At 32.2% G+C, this 22,356-nt stretch overlaps 1 protein-coding gene across 1 annotated transcript in view; it reads left to right on the top strand.

Annotated features, from left to right (window-relative positions):
* Positions 1–231: 231 nt before the first annotated feature.
* The window catches only part of LOTGIDRAFT_141333 (hypothetical protein), a gene marked incomplete at both ends in the record, with an annotated part of 43,789 nt that continues 21,664 nt past the window's right edge, over positions 232–22,356 (top strand). Inside the window, 8 exons of the mRNA XM_009050916.1 lie at positions 232–330; positions 663–1,455; positions 12,186–12,385; positions 13,116–13,251; positions 17,789–18,547; positions 19,853–19,972; positions 20,259–20,437; positions 20,613–20,784. Of these exons, the coding sequence (XP_009049164.1) occupies positions 232–330; positions 663–1,455; positions 12,186–12,385; positions 13,116–13,251; positions 17,789–18,547; positions 19,853–19,972; positions 20,259–20,437; positions 20,613–20,784 (2,458 nt within the window). The remainder of the gene's footprint in view (positions 331–662; positions 1,456–12,185; positions 12,386–13,115; positions 13,252–17,788; positions 18,548–19,852; positions 19,973–20,258; positions 20,438–20,612; positions 20,785–22,356) is intronic.

The raw sequence follows: 22,356 nt of genomic DNA, 5'->3' as shown, positions 1-22,356 counted from the left end.
TTATTTTTTAGAATTCAAATCACAAGCATGGTAGCTGCTTCACATTTTCAAATAAATTTAATTTTAACAATTATTAGATAAAAAATTTAAAATTTCAAACTTTTCACCCCCAAAAATTTCAATTCCTGATATGTACATGGATAAAATGTGTTTATTTTTGTATTTGTTTAGATCACTATGTCTGTTGACGGAGTACACCGAAAGTCTGGAAGTACGACAGGAGAGTTTACCATGCTGTCTAGCAGTATCTTATACGTGGCCGGAAGTCCTAACACAGTTTTACTGCCTGGGTCTCGGGTCAAAAGCAACTTCAAAGGCTGCATGAGAAAGGTAACAGAAATTGAACGATTTAAACTCAAATATAAGTTGTATATATCTGCTTCCAATATGACTATAAAAATCATTGCAATGACGGAAATGAGGAGAATTTTGCTGGGACCACAATCCGATCTTATCATCGTTTCAATTGTAGTGCAATATAGAAATACTTAAACAGAACCTAAAACATGTTGTTACTCTGAGTTTCACTTTCTGAAAGTTAACAAGTATTTATCTTCAGATATCTGGTCTCTTTCATTCTGATTATTATTATTATTATTATGTAGCTTATTCAAATTATCTGAATATTTGTGTTATTCTTACCAGTATTAACTTTATTACAGGTGCAGTACCAAGCAGATAGTGTCAACCTAGATTTAACAGACCTAGCGAAAACAAGCCATGGTTTAATCAGTGTAGTGGGTGAAGTTTTATTCAATAGATGTCAAGAACTTGTTGAATCTCATCCAATCACATTTTTAACTCCCAAATCTTTTATTACTCTCCCGTCATGGGATGTAACTCTAAAACGGGCTTCCATTGCTTTCCAGTTTCAAACCACCGAGCCCAATGGTGTTATTTTATACAACTCTGGATTAGGGACATATACTGACTTCTTCGCTATCGAGCTTTTAGACGGTCATCTTTATTTAGTGGTGGATCTCGGTTCTGGTACGATTAAAGTTAAAGCCAGTAAGATTCCCGTAAATGACGGTAAACCACATGAAGTGTATTTAGACTACCAGGGGCCACAAGGGTATATAACTCTTGATGGTACTAAAGAACCGTATTCATCTACAGTAGAAAGTGACTTGCTACAGCTTGGTGGAAAGTTGTTTGTGGGTGGAATTAACGAGGATGTAGATTCGTCAACGCTACCTAAAGAAATGTGGGCGGGGATGTTAGGACATGGATATGTTGGTTGTTTACAAGATTTAGTGATTAATGGTAATAAGATGGATCTTGTAGCTGCAGCAGCTCTGCAGTTAACGGAAGGAATAGCTGAATATTGTAGGCGTATGGAACCACAGTGTTTAAGCTATCCGTGTATGCATCAAGGAGTTTGTGTAGAGGGTTGGAATAGATTTGTCTGTGATTGTCGAGCTACTGGATTTATTGATGATGTGTGTCAAACAGGTCAGTTATATTTTCATAATTATCTCTTTATAAAAGATAGTTTGACCATTTAAGGGATTGTAAAGAGGTTTTCTAATTTTTAATGTGTATCAGACACACACTCATAGAATCTAGTTGCACCATTCTGATTTTCAGTCATGATCTTGCAGAAACTAGTAGTGATGGTCTTGCGATTTTTTATAACAATAACCAGTAGCGATGCCAGGTTTATGTCCGAGGGGAGGCCAAATATCTGAGATTGCCCGAATTTCTAACCTAGTTATGAGATTTTTGTCTGAAAAACTTGCTTTCAGGGCTGCGAGGGGGAGCAGGTGCCCACCCCCCTTTGGCTCCGCCACTGACAGTAACCACAGATACCTGAGTGAAAATTCAACTGATGTAAATAGAAGCCGCAGATGACCCAGATACACATCGCATACAAAAGTTTACATACTGTAGTTTATTATGGAATGATATTTAACCAAACGTGCCAGTCCTTTCTAGGGTGTTCTCCAAAATATCCTATTGAACTTTACTTGAATTTAAATCTTTTAAAAGAAAATATAAAAGTACAAGAGCTATTGCCTTGCCTGATGTTGAACAAATCGAAGATTGAAGATCAAAGTTAAACTCTTGATTATTCTTGAGTCTTCGACCAATCAGCTGTTTAAATACTGTTCTCACTGACTTGTAATTTATTCTATTGACGTTCTCTTCTCAGATTCAATTTGATTCAACACAATGACGATCAGGTCTCTTTGATTTTTCTCTTAATTGATTCTCAAATTTCTAAGAAATGTCAAAATTGTTCAGAATTTTACGAAATCTAAGTCATTCTTTGGGGTTATTTCTTTTGTGTTCAAAAAGACAAAAAAGTTACTGTGTTTTCTCCTAATTGATTTTAAATTTACGCAGGAAATGTCAAACTTATTCCCCAAAAAAAATTTGAATTACGAAACAATGGTGATAGTTTTAAGCGCCCTCTATATGTAAACTTGTTATTTTCTGTCCTCAAGTATTTACCAGTAACATCTGACTTTGTTTTTTTGTTAAACAGTCAAGTCTCGTGTATTAATTTCTGTTTTTTTTTCTATTTCTTAAAAAGACTTCACTTTTTCTCTGCTCCAATGTTCTGAAACAAGTCAAGAAAAAATAAACTTTTTTGCCATTCTTTTCAAGTTAAAAAAAATCAGTTCTCTTTATCAACAAAAGATTGAATCAACTTTCCAATTTTTTTTTTGGCGTGTTGTGTAGAAGAAACATTAAAAAATTCTGTCTACCGTGTTTCCCAGTAATGAATAGAATAATGAAGAAGTCGAAAAGAACGTGTCTGCTAAATTTGAATCTCCGCAAAAAACTTGTCACTGTTGTCTTCAATCTTCTCATGAATAAATTAAGGGATTTAGTTGTCTAATTTTCACTGTTTTATCAGATATTGATTCTACTACTCTCTGTCTATAGAATTTAGAATTTAGAATGTCTCATTTCACAAATATTTTCAAAATAAAATTTTCAATTGTATGTTATTTGTCTTAGAATATCTTCTGGTCCATAGAAATACAAGGTTCAGTTATTTTATTTTTTGAAATAACCACATTACCCTCCAAAAAATTCTCGCCCAAATGACTTACTTTACAGACTGAATATTTCCCTCTGTAATATCATGTTTACATTAATGATTTTTTCAGTGGTTAACATTTTTCATCAACCCAAATACAATTTAAGATTAAGATATTTTAATTCATATGAAAATTCCGACTGAAGGTGAAGTAAATAATTAGTTGACAGTATCCCTTCAAGGTTTTATTTCTGTACACGTCTGACATGGTTTGAATTTTTTATCTTTTTATACTGAAGAGATGGGATTGTGAAGATCGTGCTCAGCTGGTAAATTGCTTTCTTTTGAAAAACTTGTTGATTGTGACTGTAGATGTCCATCATTTTCAAAAGCATTTTTTCTTTCTCGATTGAGAAATTTGATTGCGTGGCTTTATCCTCTAGCATTTTATCTTTTAAGAAAACTGATATTTTCTTGGCTTGACAAGTTTTGCAGAGTTTGGGTTTGTGATTTTAGCGTGACTTTCAAGTCGATGAAAGCTGGAAACATTTACTATATCAACTTGGCATCCCTATTGGAAAGTTTCTGTAGATTAAAAGTTATTTTGGTATTTTTACTCTAAAGATATCAAGGGAATATTTTAAATTTCAAAGTCTTTTATCTCGTTATTAAAAATGTCTTCCTGAAAATTGAATGGTAACTGTGTTAGTTATTTTATCGAATAATGAAATCCCTAAACACTGGCTGTGTTAAATATTTTACTTGGGCGGCTCCCAGTTGAATTCAAGTCATGGCAGTCTGTAAAAACATTAATTTAACAGAAATAACCTAATATCACATTATTCCCCTTGGATTAAGAATGATTAATATATTTTTTTGATTTTTACCACAAAAAATTGAATTACGATAGAGTTATCTGATCTTCTTTTATTCACAGACGTCCGATTTCTTTTGATAAAATTTTCTTACATGATTGTCTTAAATCTTTATCCTGAAAGAGTTTTTAACTTTTTTAACTTCTCAGTAGATGGAGCTTGATTGTCTGAAGAAAATGACAGAACCATTGTAACATTTTCATGGAATTTTTTACACAAGAATAATTGAGACTCTAAGAAATTCAAACTTTTTGTACAGAAGATTTTATAAGACTGTTTTTTTGTTTCTATATTTTCTGTCAATGAAACTTGATGTATAAACCATTAGTATATCTGAAAAAATCAGTCGCCATAAATAACGAGCCTCCCGCCCTGACAAAAAGTCAACAAGTTAGCATAACACAGACACCAAAATATTGAGTGGTAATATGGCTCTAACTTATTTAGGCCTACTTGCTTTTAATTAAAATCCAAACGGCCAAAAACAAATTGTAATCAACTCTCCATCTTTTAAAGTTAGAATCAGAATTGACTTCTTCTTGTTGAAATCTGGGAATTTATAGCAACATTAACAAACCTCAAAAATTCACATCTTATTCAAGTTAGCCAAAATAATTCTCATCAACTCAGCATCCCTCCTTTGAGATTAGAACAAAACTTTTCTCATTCTTTAACTTTCAAAATTCTCATTGATTTAACAAAGTAATTTTCATCAACTCTTCTTCCCTTTTATATTCAACCCAATCTTGTTGAAATCTGGAAATTGATAGAAACCGTTAAACAAATGTCTGAAATAGTCTAATAAATAAATTTAATCTCAATATGGTATCGGGATTAAAATATATTAAAATGTCTGGCGATGTTGATTATATTTCTTGTCGTCTGCTCGGTTTACCGTCTTATTTCAATATTCTTATTAACGTTCTGGCCTCAGGTTAGATTTCTTTGATAGCCAGAAAATGGCCGCCATCTTTACGACTAATATGTGTAATTTTGTCTGACTTTCCTGACCAATGACATTGATTAGACCAAGATTTAGATTTAAATTGGCAGATTTATTTCTGATCACTTGTCAAGTTGTGATTTGTCTCCCTTTGATGTTGTTAGATCATACCAGTCCAGGAAATGAAAGGAGCTATCTGGAATAATCTTCTAAATATTTACTTTACCAGCTGATAGAACCCAATTTCAGCTATCTGTATAGTCATCCATATATTTACTTTACCAGCTGATACAACTCAATTTCAGCTATCTGTATAGTCATCTAAATATTTACTTTAACAGCTGATAGAACCCAATTACAGCTATCTGTATAGTCATCTAAATATTTACTATACCAGCTGATAGAACTCAATTTCAGCTATATATATAGTCATCTAAATATTTACTTTACCAGCTGATAGAACTCAATATCAGCTATCTGTATAGTTATCTATATATTTAATTTACCAGCTGATAGAACTCAATTTCAGCTATCTATATAGTCATCTAAATATTTACTTTACCAGCTGATAGAACTCAATATCAGCTATCTGTATAGTTATCTATATATTTAATTTACCAGCTGATAGAACTCAATATATGCTATCTATATAGCCATCTAAATATTTACTATACCAGCTGATAGAACTCAATTTCAGCTATCTGTATAGTCATCTAAATATTTACTTTACCAGCTGATAGAACTCAATTTCAGCTATCTGTATAGTCATCTATATATTTACTTTACCAGCTGATAGAACTCAATTTCAGCTATCTGTATAGCCATCTAAATATTTACTTTACCAGCTGATAGAACTCAATTTCAGCTATCTGTATAGCCATCTAAATATTTACTTTACCAGCTGATAGAACCCAATTACAGCTATCTGTATAGTCATCTATATATTTACTTTACCAGCTGATAGAACTCAATTTCAGCTATCTGTATAGTCATCTATATATTTATTTTACCAGCTGATAGAACTCAATTTCAGCTATCTGTATAGTCATCTAAATATTTACTTTACCAGCTGATAGAACTCAATTACAGCTATCTGTATAGTCATCTAAATATTTACTATACCAGTTGATAGAACTCAATTTCAGCTATCTGTATAGTCATCTAAATATTTACTTTACCAGCTGATAGAACTCCATTTCCGATTTTTGCTTTACCAGCTGAATTCCATCGGAATATAAAATAATTGCTTAAAATCGATAGACAGAGCTCAATTTGATCTATCTCTTTTATTTCATTTCATTTCAAATTCTCAAATCCTGCTAAATTTTAACCATATTTGATCAATTTTATGCTGTTTCATTTCTATTTATTTTACTCTATCAATATTTTTATTAAATGATCAATCAAAAACTATTATTTTTATTATTATTAATATTAGACACCAATATATCATTAGCAAGGGTAAAAAAATATCAGATTTCTGAGTAAAAAATGATCAATTGGAAATTTAATAACTCAATGTATAGAAAGGTTGAAATATTTCTTGAGAATTTTGAAAAAATGAGGAATCAAAATATTCATTAAAAACCAAAATGGTTGGAGGTTGTAAATGATTTTCTATTTTTTGTCATTTGATGGATTGTACATTTAATAACTCTGATATGACTGTGAGTAATTCTGAAAAATTTTAAGAAAAAAAAATTTGATAAAAATCATAATATTTGCAGTTAACAAAATGTTTTTCATTGGATAGATTTCAGAATTAATAACTCAAAAATATGACCCAATATTGTCAATTGTTCAACGAAATTTATCAAATGATTAATCATAAAATCTTATAAAATAACAAAAGAATAATTAACTCAACTGTATGACCCAATGACTTCTAAAGGTTAAAAATTTTATTAAATTCTAAAAAACTGATGAATGAAGGAATTTATTAGCAGGAATATTTAGCTTAAGTTTATGTATTTTTGATGAAGATAGATTAAGCATGAAATACAATAACGTAAGTTTTTTCTAATCCAATTTCATTGGTTAATCCATCATTTTGTCACATGACAGTAACGTTAAAAATAATAAAACTGAACTCACCTTCCTGGGGAGGTTCGTTGAGAGAATATCTTCTTTTCCACTTGTCACAATCCATCAAAATAAAGTAGGTTCGACAGAACTTGCCGATATCACAAGTGAAAATATCGCAAAAACTAAAGACATCAAAGTTGAAACAATATGCAGATTTTGATGCAGATTTTGAGAATATCACCTATAGAGCAATAAAACTAATCTACTGAAATTTTGCTAATAAATCCAATCCTTTAAAGCTTAGCAAAAAACATCCTTTGATCTAAGAATTATGAAAGGTTTAGAGGATATTTGAAGCGGATATCTATCAGTTTGATTCAATTTATAAGATAACTGATGATATAATTTCACCTCTCATCATTTGACAATAGAATTATCTCTCATCATTTGACAATAGAATTATCTCTCATCATTTGACAATAGAATTATGAAAGGTTTAGTATGTATTATTAGATATTAGAGGGTATTAGCAGCTGATATCTCACAGTTAGATTCAGTATAACATAACTGATGATATAACTTCACCTTTCATCATTTATAATTTACAACTTAAGGAAAGACAATCTTAAGTTGTTATTATTATAAAATCATTGCTATTGATCATTGAATCATTATGTTTGAAAACACCCCTAACTTGAAAGGATCTTAGAAATTTTAAAAGGTTGCCATGTTAAATATGTTTCTTATTCTCTCAGTCAAACCAGCTTTTCTGTCTCTTCCAATAACTTCTGTCAAATTAAGTTACCTTGAATCAATATTTTCGTATGATCAATTTTAGGTCAAACGAATATAAGCCACAAGGAATAATGTAGTATATTTTGAGACGAAAGTTGTATTATATTTCTATAAGACTCTGCATGTTATGAATAATAATGAAGTTTTTAATGGGTAGTCTAGAACTATTGAGAACTTCATACTTTTTAAATTACATGTGGACTATAAGTATATTATAATAACAAGATGTAGACAGAGTGCTCTGTAGCCTTTATCAATTTAAAGATACTGTCTCTTGTCTCTTTACAATCTTGAGAGGTTTACAGTGAATCTTTGTTCAACTAACTCTAGGTTTTATTCTAGAGGGTGGTTCACAGTGATCCTTGTCTGTGTTATATTCTTGAGAGTGGTCCATTGTGGTACTATTGTCTGTTTTTATCAGTGGTTCCCAACCTTCCTTAGCCTTCACACCTCTAGAACAATCACCTGGACTTTTCACAACCCAAATATTTGTTTCATCCACATTTGCAGCATGTGATGATGTGAAGTGCTTTCTCAATTCAAACAAATTCTTCTTCTACACCAGTTGGCCACACCCCTGACACCCTAGTCCCAACAACCCCAGGGGTTGAAAACACCTCAGGTTGGGAGCCGGAGGTTTATAGAAACACCAGACATCACCTAACTCTGGGTTATATTCTAGATGGTGGTTCAACTGTACCATTGTCTTTTTATTGAAACACCAGACATCACCTAACTCTGGGTTATATTCTAGATGGTGGTTCAACTGTACCATTGTCTTTTTATTGAAACACCAGACATAACCTAACTCTAGGTTATATTCTAGATGGTGGTTCAACTGTACCATTGTCTTTTTATTGAAACACCAGACATCACCTAACTCTGGGTTATATTCTAGATGGTGGTTCAACTGTACCATTGTCTTTTTATTGAAACACCAGACATCACCTAACTCTGGGGTTATGATAATTTCTCAATATTATCAAAGGTGCTTCACAGTTTAAAGGCAGTGACTCAAAGTGATCCCTGGATTATCTGGATCATCTTACTCTTGGTTATATTTCAGAAAGTGGTTATTGTTGTACTGTTGTCACCTAGCTCTGTGTTATTTTTAAGATCACCTTTCACACTTATCCTAGCGGGTGAATTGTACTGTATTCACTTTGCTCTTGGTTATATTCCAACTTGATTTAAAATAGCGTCTCAATGCCACTATATCCCTGAGAGTTACTATTCTACTATATCTACCTTATCACAGATAATAATTCAAAGAATGAGGATTCATAAAAGCACCAAATTTATGATAATCATAGTTCGATAAAGTAGACTTTTCTTGTTAATGTTCTGAATAATGCCTAAAAATGCACCAATATCTGGTGTGACTGGTGTATGAATTTCAGTGGCGTTACATCTTTAAAAGCTAAGAAATATGTTGTAAAAGTTTTTTTTAATCACTTTATGAAAATCCCAAGGCTTTATAATCAACTTAAAGATATTCTACAGACTAGACGTGTTCAACGCTTTCATTTAATTATTCTGAAAGATCACGCCTGTTGTTAATTTTACGCTCGAAACCTACAAAAACATCAGATCCTAGCTAAAAATATCTTGTTATTGAATCAACGTTAACAACGACCCAACTGGTAATCTTATAGTAGATTTAATTTCCATGCATACTGTACAGTCATCTTCACAATGTCAAGGTATCAACAACTTCATCTTCACAATGTCAAGCTATCACCAACTTCATCTTCACAATGTCAAGCTATCACCAACTTCATCTTCACAATGTCAAGCTATTACCAACTACATCTTCACAATGTCAAGCTGTTACAAACTTCATCTTCACAATGTCAAGCTTAATATTGTAAAGATGAAGTTGGTAATAGCTTGACATTGTGAAGATGAAATGACGTTAGTGAAAGCTTGACATTGTGAAGATGACTATAGCTTGACATTGTGAAGATGACTATACCTTGACATTGTGAAGATGACTATACCTTGACATTGTGAAGATGACTATAGCTTGACATTGTGAAGATGACTATAGCTTGACATTGTGAAGATGACTATAGCTTGACATTGTGAAGATGACTATAGCTTGACATTGTGAAGATGACTATAGTTTGACATTGTGAAGATGAAGTTGGTAATAGCTTGTCTTTGAGAAGATGACTATAGCTTGACACTGTGAAGATGAATTTTGTAATAGCTTGACACTGTGAAGATGACTATAGCTTGACACTGTGAAGATGACTATAGTTTGACATTGTAAAGATGAAGTTTGTAATAGCTGGACATTGTGAAGAGGAAGTTTGTAATAGCTTGACATTGTGAAGATGAAGTTTGTGACATTGTGAAGATGAAGTTTGTAATAGCTTGACACTGTGAAGATGACTATAGCTTGACACTGTGAAGATGACTATAGTTTGACATTGTAAAGATGAAGTTTGTAATAGCTGGACATTGTGAAGAGGAAGTTTGTAATAGCTTGACATTCTGAAGATGAAGTTTGTAATAGCTTGACACTGTGAAGATGACTATACCTTGACATTGTGAAGATGACTATACTGGGTCCGATGTTTTTCTCAAGTCTGGTGGCCATTATTTTTTCATCTCATTAACTCCTGGTTTTTTTATGGCTGGTTTCTGAATATTTGATGGTTCTGTTGTATCAGGTTTTAGCTGGAGATTGTTGAAACTTCACATTTCCATTGATTAATATTTGAGGTCTGTTTTAGTAAATGAATTTATTTTTTTTATAGCAGGCATGCTCTCTTCAGATCATCTGTGTGAAATAAAGTGGTTTATTTTTCATCCTTAGCACCAGACTTGTGTAAAGTTCATATGTGTAAAATAATACTGTTAAGTTTTTATCCTGAGATCTGGATTTGTGTTTGTTGATATTTGTGTAGCAGCAGACCAGCTAGTCATGAGGATATAGCATTCTCAATTATTAGTTTAGCCCAACAAATCTTTACCAAGTCCCAGGATGTAATATATGGATGGGATATCAGCACAATGATTTAGATGTCTGGCTCTGTACTTGGCAACAGACAATTGTTAGGGTGGGGTCCGTGTTGGCTGGACCCCAGCAAGTGAGAATCAAGCCCCAGCAAAATCTTCTTCAGTTCAACATAGATTGATTCATTAACAGTGTCTCTGTACAAAATCAAAACAATATATGTTTTTAGCATCTCAAAATATTTAGAAATGAGTTCTCTGGGCCTTTAATGCTTTAAATTGTCTGAGTACAAAATCTGAGCCCCAGCATCAATTCATTCCTGGCGACGGGGCTGCTTGGTGATATCCCATCCATATATTCGGTCCGAAATTTGTCGGGCTATTAATAGTTAAAGTATTATGCCGCAATCTTTTGGAGTTTTAAAAAGGTTCACATGCCAGTCTATTGCCCCAACATTTTCATACTTTCATCTTTCTCTCTTTCAATAGACCCTTCTGTTTCTCCACTGTTTTTAAAATTGTATTAATACAAATTTCTAAAATCATTTGTTTCAGCAAGTTCTCAGTATTTATATATCCAAGGACAAATGCTTCTAGCTGTTGATATTTTATCACCACACTCATGTCTCAGTTTAATCGGCTTATGGGTCTTATCTTGTTTCTAAGTAAATTAAGCCTGGAAGGAACTTTAGAACTCTGGAACTGTCAGTTTGAAGGGCAGGTTATTAGGTCAGGTAGCTAGGGGGTCATCTTGTCAGGAATAGAGAATATTGTCAGTGAACAGATTTTGACGGAGGATTAAGGAATCTTGTAAATAAGGAGATAAAAATACTTCAATTTGTAAAGAGTTGTGATATAATTCTAAAAATATTTTGTTAAAGAGATTTCAGATTTATTGAATTTTGAAATGATGTACATCTTGTATTATATGTTCTATTTTGTGATTTGATTAAGGGTTTCTTTTATAAAATTTGAACAACATTTAGAACAAAAAACACACTGGAATATATCATGATATAACAACAAACACAAGGGAATATATCATGATATAACAACAAACACAAGGGAATATATGATGATATAACAACAAACACAAGGGAATATATCATGATATAACAACAAACACAAGGGAATATATGATGATATAACAACAAACACAAGGGAATATATCATGATATAACAACAAACACAAGGGAATATATCATGATATAACAACAAACACAAGGGAATATATGATGATATAACAACAAACACAAGGGAATATATCATGATATAACAACAAACACAAGGGAATATATATGATGATATAACAACAAACACAAGGGAATATATCATGATATAACAACAAACACAAGGGAATATATGATGATATAACACACTTCTTTAATAACAAAGTACAACCTTTCAACACACTAAATCAATTCACATTTTGTCTTGTATGTAAAGAAATTAGTGTTCCTGAATTTTAGAACTATTTAATATCACTCTTTATATTTCTTACAACATTTCCCTGAAATCTCTCAGAATTTTTCAAAGGTTTTTAAAAACTTTTTGAGAAAATATACAAATTTTGTGTTTCTTCTCGTTACAGCATCAGCAACCCTGAGATTCGATGGAACCCAGTTTGTGAAAGTATCAATGCCAGAAGAATCTTTGACAGAAGCCGAGGATATTTCTCTTCGATTCCGAACCATGCATCCAAATGGCTTGTTATTCATGACTACTTCTGTAAAAACAACAGATATAATGGAGTTATATTTAGAATCGGGTTCGATCAAGTTGAATGTAGACGTTGGCAGTGGCTCCAGGGTGAGTTATATAGAACTTTGTTGATTTTTCGTATCAAAATATTTTGAAATCCTCAGTAACTAGGTTTATCAATAAAGTAAATAGTAATAGTGTATTATCCTAGAGGTAGTAATAAAGACAGGATTATTGTCTAGAGAAATATTTGATATTCTGCACCTAGTTTAAACAACTTGTTCCTATCTTGTTGAATCCTTAAAGAACTAGGCCTGAAGGCAATATAATTTTTCAACCAGAGCCAACAATTTCAACTTCAACCATTTCTTGTTGAATGCTTCAAAAACGAGGCTTCAGAAATGAAAAATTTGAAACTGGAAAATGAAATGAAATGAATGGAGTTTTACGTCCTACTTTTCTGCCCCATTTGTTGAAACTGAGCAACAATTGCAAATCAGTGCAGCAAAATTTAGTCTAACATTAAATATAAATGATATTTGTACATTTTGACTCAAGGAAAGAAGAGATAATTTAATATAGATGTGCTGATATGTATCTCACTGTACATTACTTGAATCTTAATGATAAAACTTGCTGAATAGTTATATTATTTCATTTATCTTTCAAACAATAGTTTTGGTGCTCTGATGATAAACCTAAACCTACACTTCGTGGTCTTTGGTCTGTTTTTTGATTATCAGTCAAAACTAATCGTCTGAACACCTGATGCCACTCTGAGTTTGTTATCTCAGCATCCCATTTCAGAGAACCCATAAAGCTAATAATTCTTGATATTTTATTTCAGTCGTTAACAGTAGGTCATGTTTTGAACGATGATAGATGGCATACAGTGTTTATTAAACGCCGAGCCCAGACGATAGAAATAGCAATCGATGGTCATAGGCCTGTTACAGGTATGCTTTTATTTTTAATATATTTATTCAAAATGGTGATTTCTTTTAGGTGTCACAAAGTAAAATAAAAAGAATTATGAATTCTATGTTCAAAATTATGCACAAATGGAAGAGTTTTGTCTAACAATTAATTTAATTAAGAGTTGCCCCTGGTAAATTTTTGGAGAAAGTTTTGGAATTTTCACCTATCTTTAAGTTTAACAGCTGTTAGGCATTTATAGCAATTTATAAAAAGAGCAGATTTTGAAATAAATATGAATAAGATTTGAAGCAGCATGAATATTGAAATATCTTTTAAATTATCATAACATGTCAAAAAGAGTCATTAAGATTAACAATTCTAGGAACTTTACACTGCTTTTATAAATTTCATAAAGTATCAAACATTTTCAAGAAATTTAGTTAAAATCAACCAATAATTGTATGTCAGAATAAATTGAATGAATCGTTGCAGTTTATACAAATTTTCCTTTGACTAATAATTGCCATTTATATTGAGGAAGTTAATTTCCTATCGCAGTGGCGTATTGATCTTCCGATGACCTCAATCTTCTTTCCATACACCAGACGTAATAATTGCTGGCTGCAAATCCCCTGCTTTGATGGAAATGTAAGATAATCTCTGATTGGTTATTTACATATAGACATTGGATACGGTAACCATGCTATCGTTAATGCACTGTCAAATGGAAAACATGATAGACAATTAACGAATGACAAAGTGCACAGACATTGTGGTTGTGTAGACTGAAAATCATGATAGACAATTAACGAATGTGCTGGAATGCATCAACCACACGAATATGATTGTCAAAAGCACTATCATAAAGAGATCAGGTGTCTATAAAGGGTAAGCATGCCCTGCTGCAAATCAGACATATTCCTAGGGATGCAAAATAAACAAATTCCAAAACATTATGTTAACTCAGGAACAAATGTTAGCAGGTATAAGATGTTTCGTAAAGAATCGCCCCACAGATAGTCAGGTAATAAAAACTAAAAGAATAGAAATATCAAATGAAATTATATGGGTTTGCTCACTTAACATCTTCTTCGGTGTTCACATTTATAATGAATAAAATTGTGTTCCGTTATTCATTGTAAATGTGATCTCTACCCCTAAATGTCGCTAAAAGGAACATTACATTGATGTTCTTTTAAAAGTCTCCACAAGAAAAACACATAATTTTCCTCAAGATTTTGGAGACATTTTCTTAACAATGACAATTTGGCCAGATTTGGTTACAATTACTTCTTGTTGGCCTGTTTGACCCAGGGATTTGGTGAACATTGAGTATTTAAATCAAAGCAATTTACTTTCTGTCCGTCTGCTAGAAACAAACGAGAATGTAAGTTGTGATAATTAAAGGTCACGTTCCAATCAATAAGTAATTACAGACATGACCTGACATTACTTAAAGGAGCAGTCTCTCTTTCAATGGCGGTGGATAACCCCGTCAGACTCTAGACATTAGGTATTAAGAGATGAAAGCTGACTCCAGGCAAGCCAGCAAGAGATGCTTATCCTGTTTATTACTCTACAGCTGATGCTCACACTTCTAAGGGTTTTACAAAAACTTATCTCATTTGATTTCAATCTCCCTGTCATCTGATTGATTGAGTAAACAAGATAGATTTAATTTGACCAATCAAATTACTGAATATATGAAATTTTGACTTTATCTTAGTTTATTTTCTGAATCAGACCCTAGAACACCTAATAGTACCACTCTATTTAGATGTTCAGGTTTCAGACTCCAATTTTCATAGCCATTGATCAAGACAGAGGTTCTCTAACACAACTAGACAAAAACAATATTCATTCAGTTATTGTTTTTATAACAGTCTGTTTAACAAAAACTTAACTCGACTAATTTTCCAGTTCCATTCATCTGATTGGTCCATAACTACAATTGGTATTAAATGTATCTTTTTTTAGCCAATCAGATCACTGAATTTAAAAATCTTAAGTTTAGCTCATTTGAGCTTTCCTGAAACAGATTGTATATTGTATACAGATTTACGTAGCCATTGATCGAGACTGAGCTTCTTTAACACAACTAGACAAAAACAATATTTATTTAGTTATTGGTTTTATGATAAAGTTATTAGTTGACTGGACCAACACCAGAAACAAAATATTACAGAGTTCAATGGAAATATTATCCATGAGTTAATAGGTTTGAGTTCAAAGCAATAATTATTGACTTGAACATATTCTCGTTCAAAATAATTTTTACTTTTCTGTACTAATGCACTAGAAGGAGAAGAAATAAAACTGGACGAGTAGAACTTATTCTCGTGTCTATACTTCAAGACAAGTTCAAAATGTTTCTTTAAAGAAGTGTTCTTGTGGGCATTAATGATGGAAAACTATTCGATAAGACACAGGTTACATAGTCTAACAGAAGTTAAAACTGAGGACTATTGTGTTTCCTTAATAATATCTGACTATTTTTAAAAAGTTATTATTGAAATTTTTGTAGAGAAGTTACCAGGACAAGAGAACAGCCTATCTACTAGTTATATTATATTAGGATATACAGAAACCAGTGATATTTCTACCGGTATAATAAATATCGTGTTGTTGTATTCTAGGTGTCATGAAACACAAGATATATGGATAAACTCGTTCAGAATTTATTTACACTACATTATATATGTGACCTTTGATAATTAATATGCATATTGCACGTTAGTCGGTGATAGGACATGTCACAATAGGTGAATACGTGGTCACGATTTGTATCGTATCATACCACTTATAGCGTGATACGTATCATATTGTAGCGTAGTCGGCAATACCCAGCACAACTGTACATACTCGCTATGGTCACTGTAACATTTCCTGATTCCATGGCCACTGTTTTTATAGTTTGGGCTCTGTGACTAGAGTTATTTGAATAAGTCTATACATATATCTTGTGTTTCTTTATTTACTTGCCTATTACATTTTCTAGCCTTTCTATCTTATATTACAGTAATTATACACCTAGGTTACAGTTATTTATTGTAGGATATTTGTTCTCCTATGTTTTATTTCTGTATAAAAGTGATTATGTTTTGTTTTAGAATAATGTTATATATGATTGTAGATGCTTTTTGTTGTACTTTTAAAGAATCGAAAGATGGGACAGTGCAGTTTTTCTTTGGACTAAAAACTGTAACTCGACATGAGTCTAAAAAATATTTGACTATTATTATACGATAGCTCAGGGGAGAGAACTCTAATTAAGACATGTACTTTAACGAGATCTAGCATAGGAATTATCCAGATATATATTACTATGATAATTTTAGGTGATGGGAAATGAATTTAATCAAGAGATTTTTTTTAACATGAAGATAGTTAAGGGGAAAGAACTCTAATTAAGATAGTATACATTGACGTGAGCATGGGAAATATTCAAATATATTTTACTGCAGTGTAGTTAAAAGAAGTATTTAAATCAATATTAATGTGAAAACAGTTCAAGGGAAAGAACTCTAATTGAGAGTATACTTTGACGAGAGTCTAGGAAATATTTGAATAATTATTCAGCCTACCACAGGATAGTCAGGAAATGAATTTTAATCAAGAGATTTACATAATGTCTGAATAGTCCAAGGGACAGAACTCTAATTAAGAATTTGACAAGAGCATAGAAAATCTTGAAATATATATAAATGCAGGGTAAGGTAGTTAAAGGGAAAGAACTCTAATTAAGAGAGTATAGTTTGAATGAGAGTTGAAATTGATCAACAGTTCTGGCTTTTATTATTTATTTATTGATTAGAATTCTCAATTAACCTACGTATTGATTTCCGGCTGGTTATGTCCATCGTAACTTCGTAACGTCAAATTTACTCAGGTATATTGCCCTCCGAGGAAATTACCCGAGTAAGGATCATTTAGTGGTGAACATTTCAGGGTGCCATAACGTTGTTTTCGACGTAGTTTCGATGTTGTTCTTTAAGTTCCTTGCGTTTGTTTTCATAATGGAAATATTCGGTATGCATTTTTTTCTTTCAATTTCAAAATTCTACTTTTGTTTTTAATATTGGATTTGTGAACTGTTTTATTCTGAATATATATAACTTTGTTTTTCTTGATTTTCTATGATTATTATTGCTGAACTTTGTATGCTTTTGAATCTTGTTTGGTAGAAAATTAAAAGTGGTAATTCTGATTCTGAAGATTGTAATAATTATTTTGAAATGTCTAAGCTCTCGTCAACATAGTCAAGTTTTTTTCAATATAATTATGCAGATTCGTGATTTTGAGTTCCATCAGGTGATGTAGAAAATATCTAGATGATAACATGAAAACATAGATAACTATCTACCTTTAAGAATCAGTAAATCAATGACAAACTCAAACTGAAAGTAATTGACATTTATAACTTTGATAATAACGTTCGAATTGTCGACATTTTGATTAATTATTCATATTCTAACTTGAGGCTTTAATCTGGAAATGTCACATCACTTTAAATGTCATGTTAAAGTATTTCAAATCAAAGATGGCTGACATAATTCCTGATTTGTTATTTTGCAGGTGAATTACCAGGTGATGCGGAGGAATTGGAATTCCGAAATATCGACGTCGGACACGAAATGAAAGATGAGAATTCTGTCGGAGAACATTCCGGATTTATTGGCTCTATGCAACAATTTATTTTTAACAAAAATTATTTTTTTGAACTTGCAAAATCGGGACAGATAGAAAATATTGATGTGACCGCTAAATTTAGTAGCGATGATTACGTTGTTAGGGATCCTGTGACATTCAAATCAGCGTCTGCTTATGCTACGTTACCAACGTTACACGCATATAAAAAATTCTCTTTGTCGTTTCAATTTAAAACTACAGAGGAGTCTGGTTTAGTTTTGTTTAATTCGGGTCAAGGTCAGGATTTTTTCTGTATCGAACTTCACGGAGGATATTTATATTATATCTACAATATGGGAGCAGGAGCGCAGCGAATCATGATCAACTCGAAAGATAAGCTCAACAATAATAAATGGCACGAAGTTCGTCTGCTACGTCCAGAACTACACAAACAGCTGATCCGAATCGACGATAACACCCCAACAGTTGATAATCTAGGAGGTTCACAAGCTTTACATTTTGATTTGGAGGGTTCGCTATTTGTTGGTGGCGTCAGGAAAACGATGTATCATTCGTTACCGAAGATTATCACGTCCCGTCATGGCTTTCTGGGATGTCTAGGCTCGCTAGATTTAAATGGATATCTTCCTAATTTGGTAAAAGAAGCAGACACAATACATCAGTCTATTGTTGAAGGTTGTAAAGGTAAGAGCATTTTGTTTTTAAAAAAACAACTGTCATATTTTATTGAAAATTGTAAAATTATTGGAAAGTCAAGTTTCTAATTTGTTTTAGGCGCTGTTTTGAAAAAAGTCTTCATTGGAAAAAAAAATTAAATTCTTGAAATTTGAACCAGAAAGAACCATTCTATAAGAAATTGTTATAAATTTTCAGCTTGTAAACCGTGTATTTTCACAGATTGTCAATTCAGCTTTTTATTTACTAGTGATGCGTTAAAGGTGCTGTTTTAGAAAAAGTCTTCATAAGAGAAGACTGAATCCTCATTGAAACTAAATTCTTCAGATTTTCAAGCCAGGCATCTAATTACCAGAGGTGCCATTTTTTAAACTTCGGGAAACGAAACGAAGCCAGATAGGATATTGTTCAGATCAGTCATTAGGACTCAGACAACAAATATTTTCAGTTTGATTAATAAGATAACCATGAAATTTGCTATAGCATGCAGAAAATCATCATCTGTGATGAAAATCATTAACGTACAGCCGAAATTAGAAAAGTTGCAGTTTGTTGATTAAATATCCATCATTGATTAGACCCTAGTGAAATATATTGTGTCATGATGTAAATAATTTAACAGGGAAATGTTATGACTCAATCTAGATTGCACAGTCTCGTAGTACTTGTTGTCGATTTGGTTGTCAAAATACAAATTATTTTAGGTCCTTTTAAAAGTCATAAGATCTCTTTGGAAGAAACCATTTGCTTTGGGACCCCTTATGTTGTTTTCACTGTAAAATCATTGCCAAGAAGTTTGACCAAGAACCAGCGTGTATACAGGATCCCCGTAAACCTAAGTTGTTTTCCCTGTAAAATCATTATCAAAGGTTTTGGCCAACAGGATTATATTTTTCCTTGTAAAATAAATGCCAAGGCTTTGGCCAAAGGAGCAACTGGTAGAAAGGATCTTCATGAACCTCAGTTGTTATCCTTGAAATATCATTGCTAAGAGGTTTGGCCAAAGGAGCAACTGGTAGAAAGGATCCATGAGACCTCAGTTGTTATCCTTGAAATATCGTTGCTAAGAGGTTTGGCCAAAGGACCAACTGGTAGAAACAATCCATGAGACCTCAGTTGTCGTCCTTGAAATATCTTTGTCAAGAGGTTTGGCCAAAAGACCATCTGGTAGAAAGGATCCTCACGAGACCTTAGTTGTTATCTTTGAAATATCTTTGTCAAGAGGTTTAGCCAAAAGACCAACTGGTAGAAACGATCCATGAACCTCAGTTGTTATCTGTGGAATATATAGATGTTCTGTTCTATCTGTTTTAGGTCCGACAACTCAGTGTCAGGTTGATAGCTGTGGTAATAGAGGGCGCTGTGTACAGCAGTGGAATTCCTACGTCTGTGATTGTGACTCTACGTCTTACAGCGGGGAAACTTGTAAAGAAGGTGGGTAATTTATTAATATTTTATTAGGTCCCAGACTGAAAATTGGCAAAATTTGAGCTTTTAAAAAAATAGCGTTTAGTCCTTACATTATATTAATAAAAAACATCAATATAACGTTAACCTTAGCCATTCAATGAGTAGCTTTTGTTTGAGACAAGGCGAAAACTGCCTTATCGATGATTTTCATGGAAGCCTACAAGCCAACAAAATCCCATAGCTAGATGGAACTGATCGAAAATACTCAAAGACAATTAAGAACTTTTATATTTTCTTTGTTCCCTTTCAGAGAGTACATCCTATAGATTTGGTCCTGGTGAAGGTTTATTGACGTTCAGCTACCCAGCATACCAACGCCCTGATACAGTCGGGGATAATCTAGCGCTTGGGTTCAAGACTTTCTCTAAAGATGCTGTGTTGGTCAGAATTGATAGTGGAAATTTTGATGATTATGTTGAAATGGAATTGGTAAGTAACTTTAACCAAGTAATAATTAATTTGGGAAATTGTGAATATAAACTCTGTTTTCAGATTTATTATGTTTTAATGCTTGTAGTATACTGTCTCTTTATATTAGATTCAATATGAAGATCAAATTATCTCCCTTAAATATCCATTTTATTTGAGTATAATTTGTTTGAAGGTCAACGGTAATATCTTTGTGGTTTATAATATGGGAACAACAGATCATCCGATTGGAGAGATATTCAAACAAGTTAACGATGGGAAATATCATGTCATCAGATTTACACGGAGCGGACCGAATTCAACCATTCAGATTGACGATCTGATGATGCAAACTAAAAACCCGAAAGGTAAGTTAACGTTTTTATGCTCTTTATTCTTTTCAAGCTAACATGCTTCGCGAATTTCATAAAGAAAATGGTGGACCATTGAGAATATAACAAACAGCATGTACTGGATGAAAGTGTCTATTTCAAGGGACTTTATTCAAATGTAGACTTGTTTTGTTATGCCAAGCATAATTCAGCATGAGAGAGAGAGCAAAAATTATGACGTCTTAACTAAACTGTTATAAGAGATCTCATTGGTTTCAAAAAGGGCTTTACAATTTTTTGACCAATCAGATTTCTTAAATTATAAAGTGTGGATTATCATGTTTCTGGAATTATACTAAACTGTAGCAAATTTCTAAAAGCTGTAATTTATTGTCTGGTCAACAGGCTTTGAAAGCTGGTAAATCTACTAAACAATAGTAATATGTCAAGATTTGAATTATGCTTGGTTTCTGTATAAGTTGATATATTATATATTAATAGTTATCTGTATTAACTAATAATAAATCATTGTTATCATTATGCTAACCGGGATAATGTATCTGGAGATTTGATTAAATTCTTAATGTATTTGTATATTTGTAAATTTTTGTACAGTTATTTATTGAAATTGTACAGGTGTTCTTTCTCTTAAATTATAAACGTGGCTAAAATAAGTATGATATTCATCGGGGGATTTTTCTGCTGTCAAAACAATACAACAGAATCTCTCTATAATCTTTAAATCTTTAAATGGTTAAAATTGTATGTTTATTCTAAGGGGTAGAATACCTTTAAACAATATGATTAAGGTTTAAGCGCATTATTCCAGAAAACTTAACTAAAGATCGAGTCATCTGATTGGTCAATCACCCCAATTGATAGTATATTTAGTTTTATTATCCAATCAGATTACTGTATTTTTTAAATCTGGATGTTTATCTTCGTTAAGTCTTTTAGAATAAGGCCCCTGTATTATTAATTGCACAGTTAGGCTGTGTTTAATTAGGAATATGTTTCATAGTATTTGTTGTTCTTCTACTAAGCAAGTCAGAAGTGAACATTGTACTACTATGTGTGGAGTTCTCTCCCTTTATATATTACAGTAATGTTTTTTGTTGCATTGATTAAATTATCCTATTTCTTTACTTGTATTTATTGTATGGAAGTTGTATTTATTGTATGGAAGTTGTATTTATTGTATGGAAGTTGTATTTATTGTATGGAAGTTGTATTTATTGTATGGAAGTTGTATTCATTGTATGGAAGTTGTATTCATTGTATGGAAGTTGTATTTATTGTATGGAAGTTGTATTCATTGTATGGAAGTTGTATTCATTGTATGGAAGTTGTATTCATTGTATGGAAGTTGTATTATTGTATGGAAGTTGTATTTATTGTATGGAAGTTGTATTTATTGTATGGAAGTTGTATTTATTGTATGGAAGTTGTATTTATTGTATGGAAGTTGTATTCATTGTATGGAAGTTGTATTCATTGTATGGAAGTTGTATTATTGTATGGAAGTTGTATTTATTGTATGGAAGTTGTATTTATTGTATGGAAGTTGTATTTATTGTATGGAAGTTGTATTTATTGTATGGAAGTGTA

This window comes from Lottia gigantea (genome assembly GCF_000327385.1).
Source record: "Lottia gigantea unplaced genomic scaffold LOTGIsca_159, whole genome shotgun sequence".
Taxonomy (NCBI): Eukaryota; Metazoa; Mollusca; class Gastropoda; family Lottiidae; genus Lottia; species Lottia gigantea.
The sequence above is the reverse complement of the archived record's forward strand: the minus strand, read 5'-3'. Positions and strand labels throughout refer to the sequence as shown.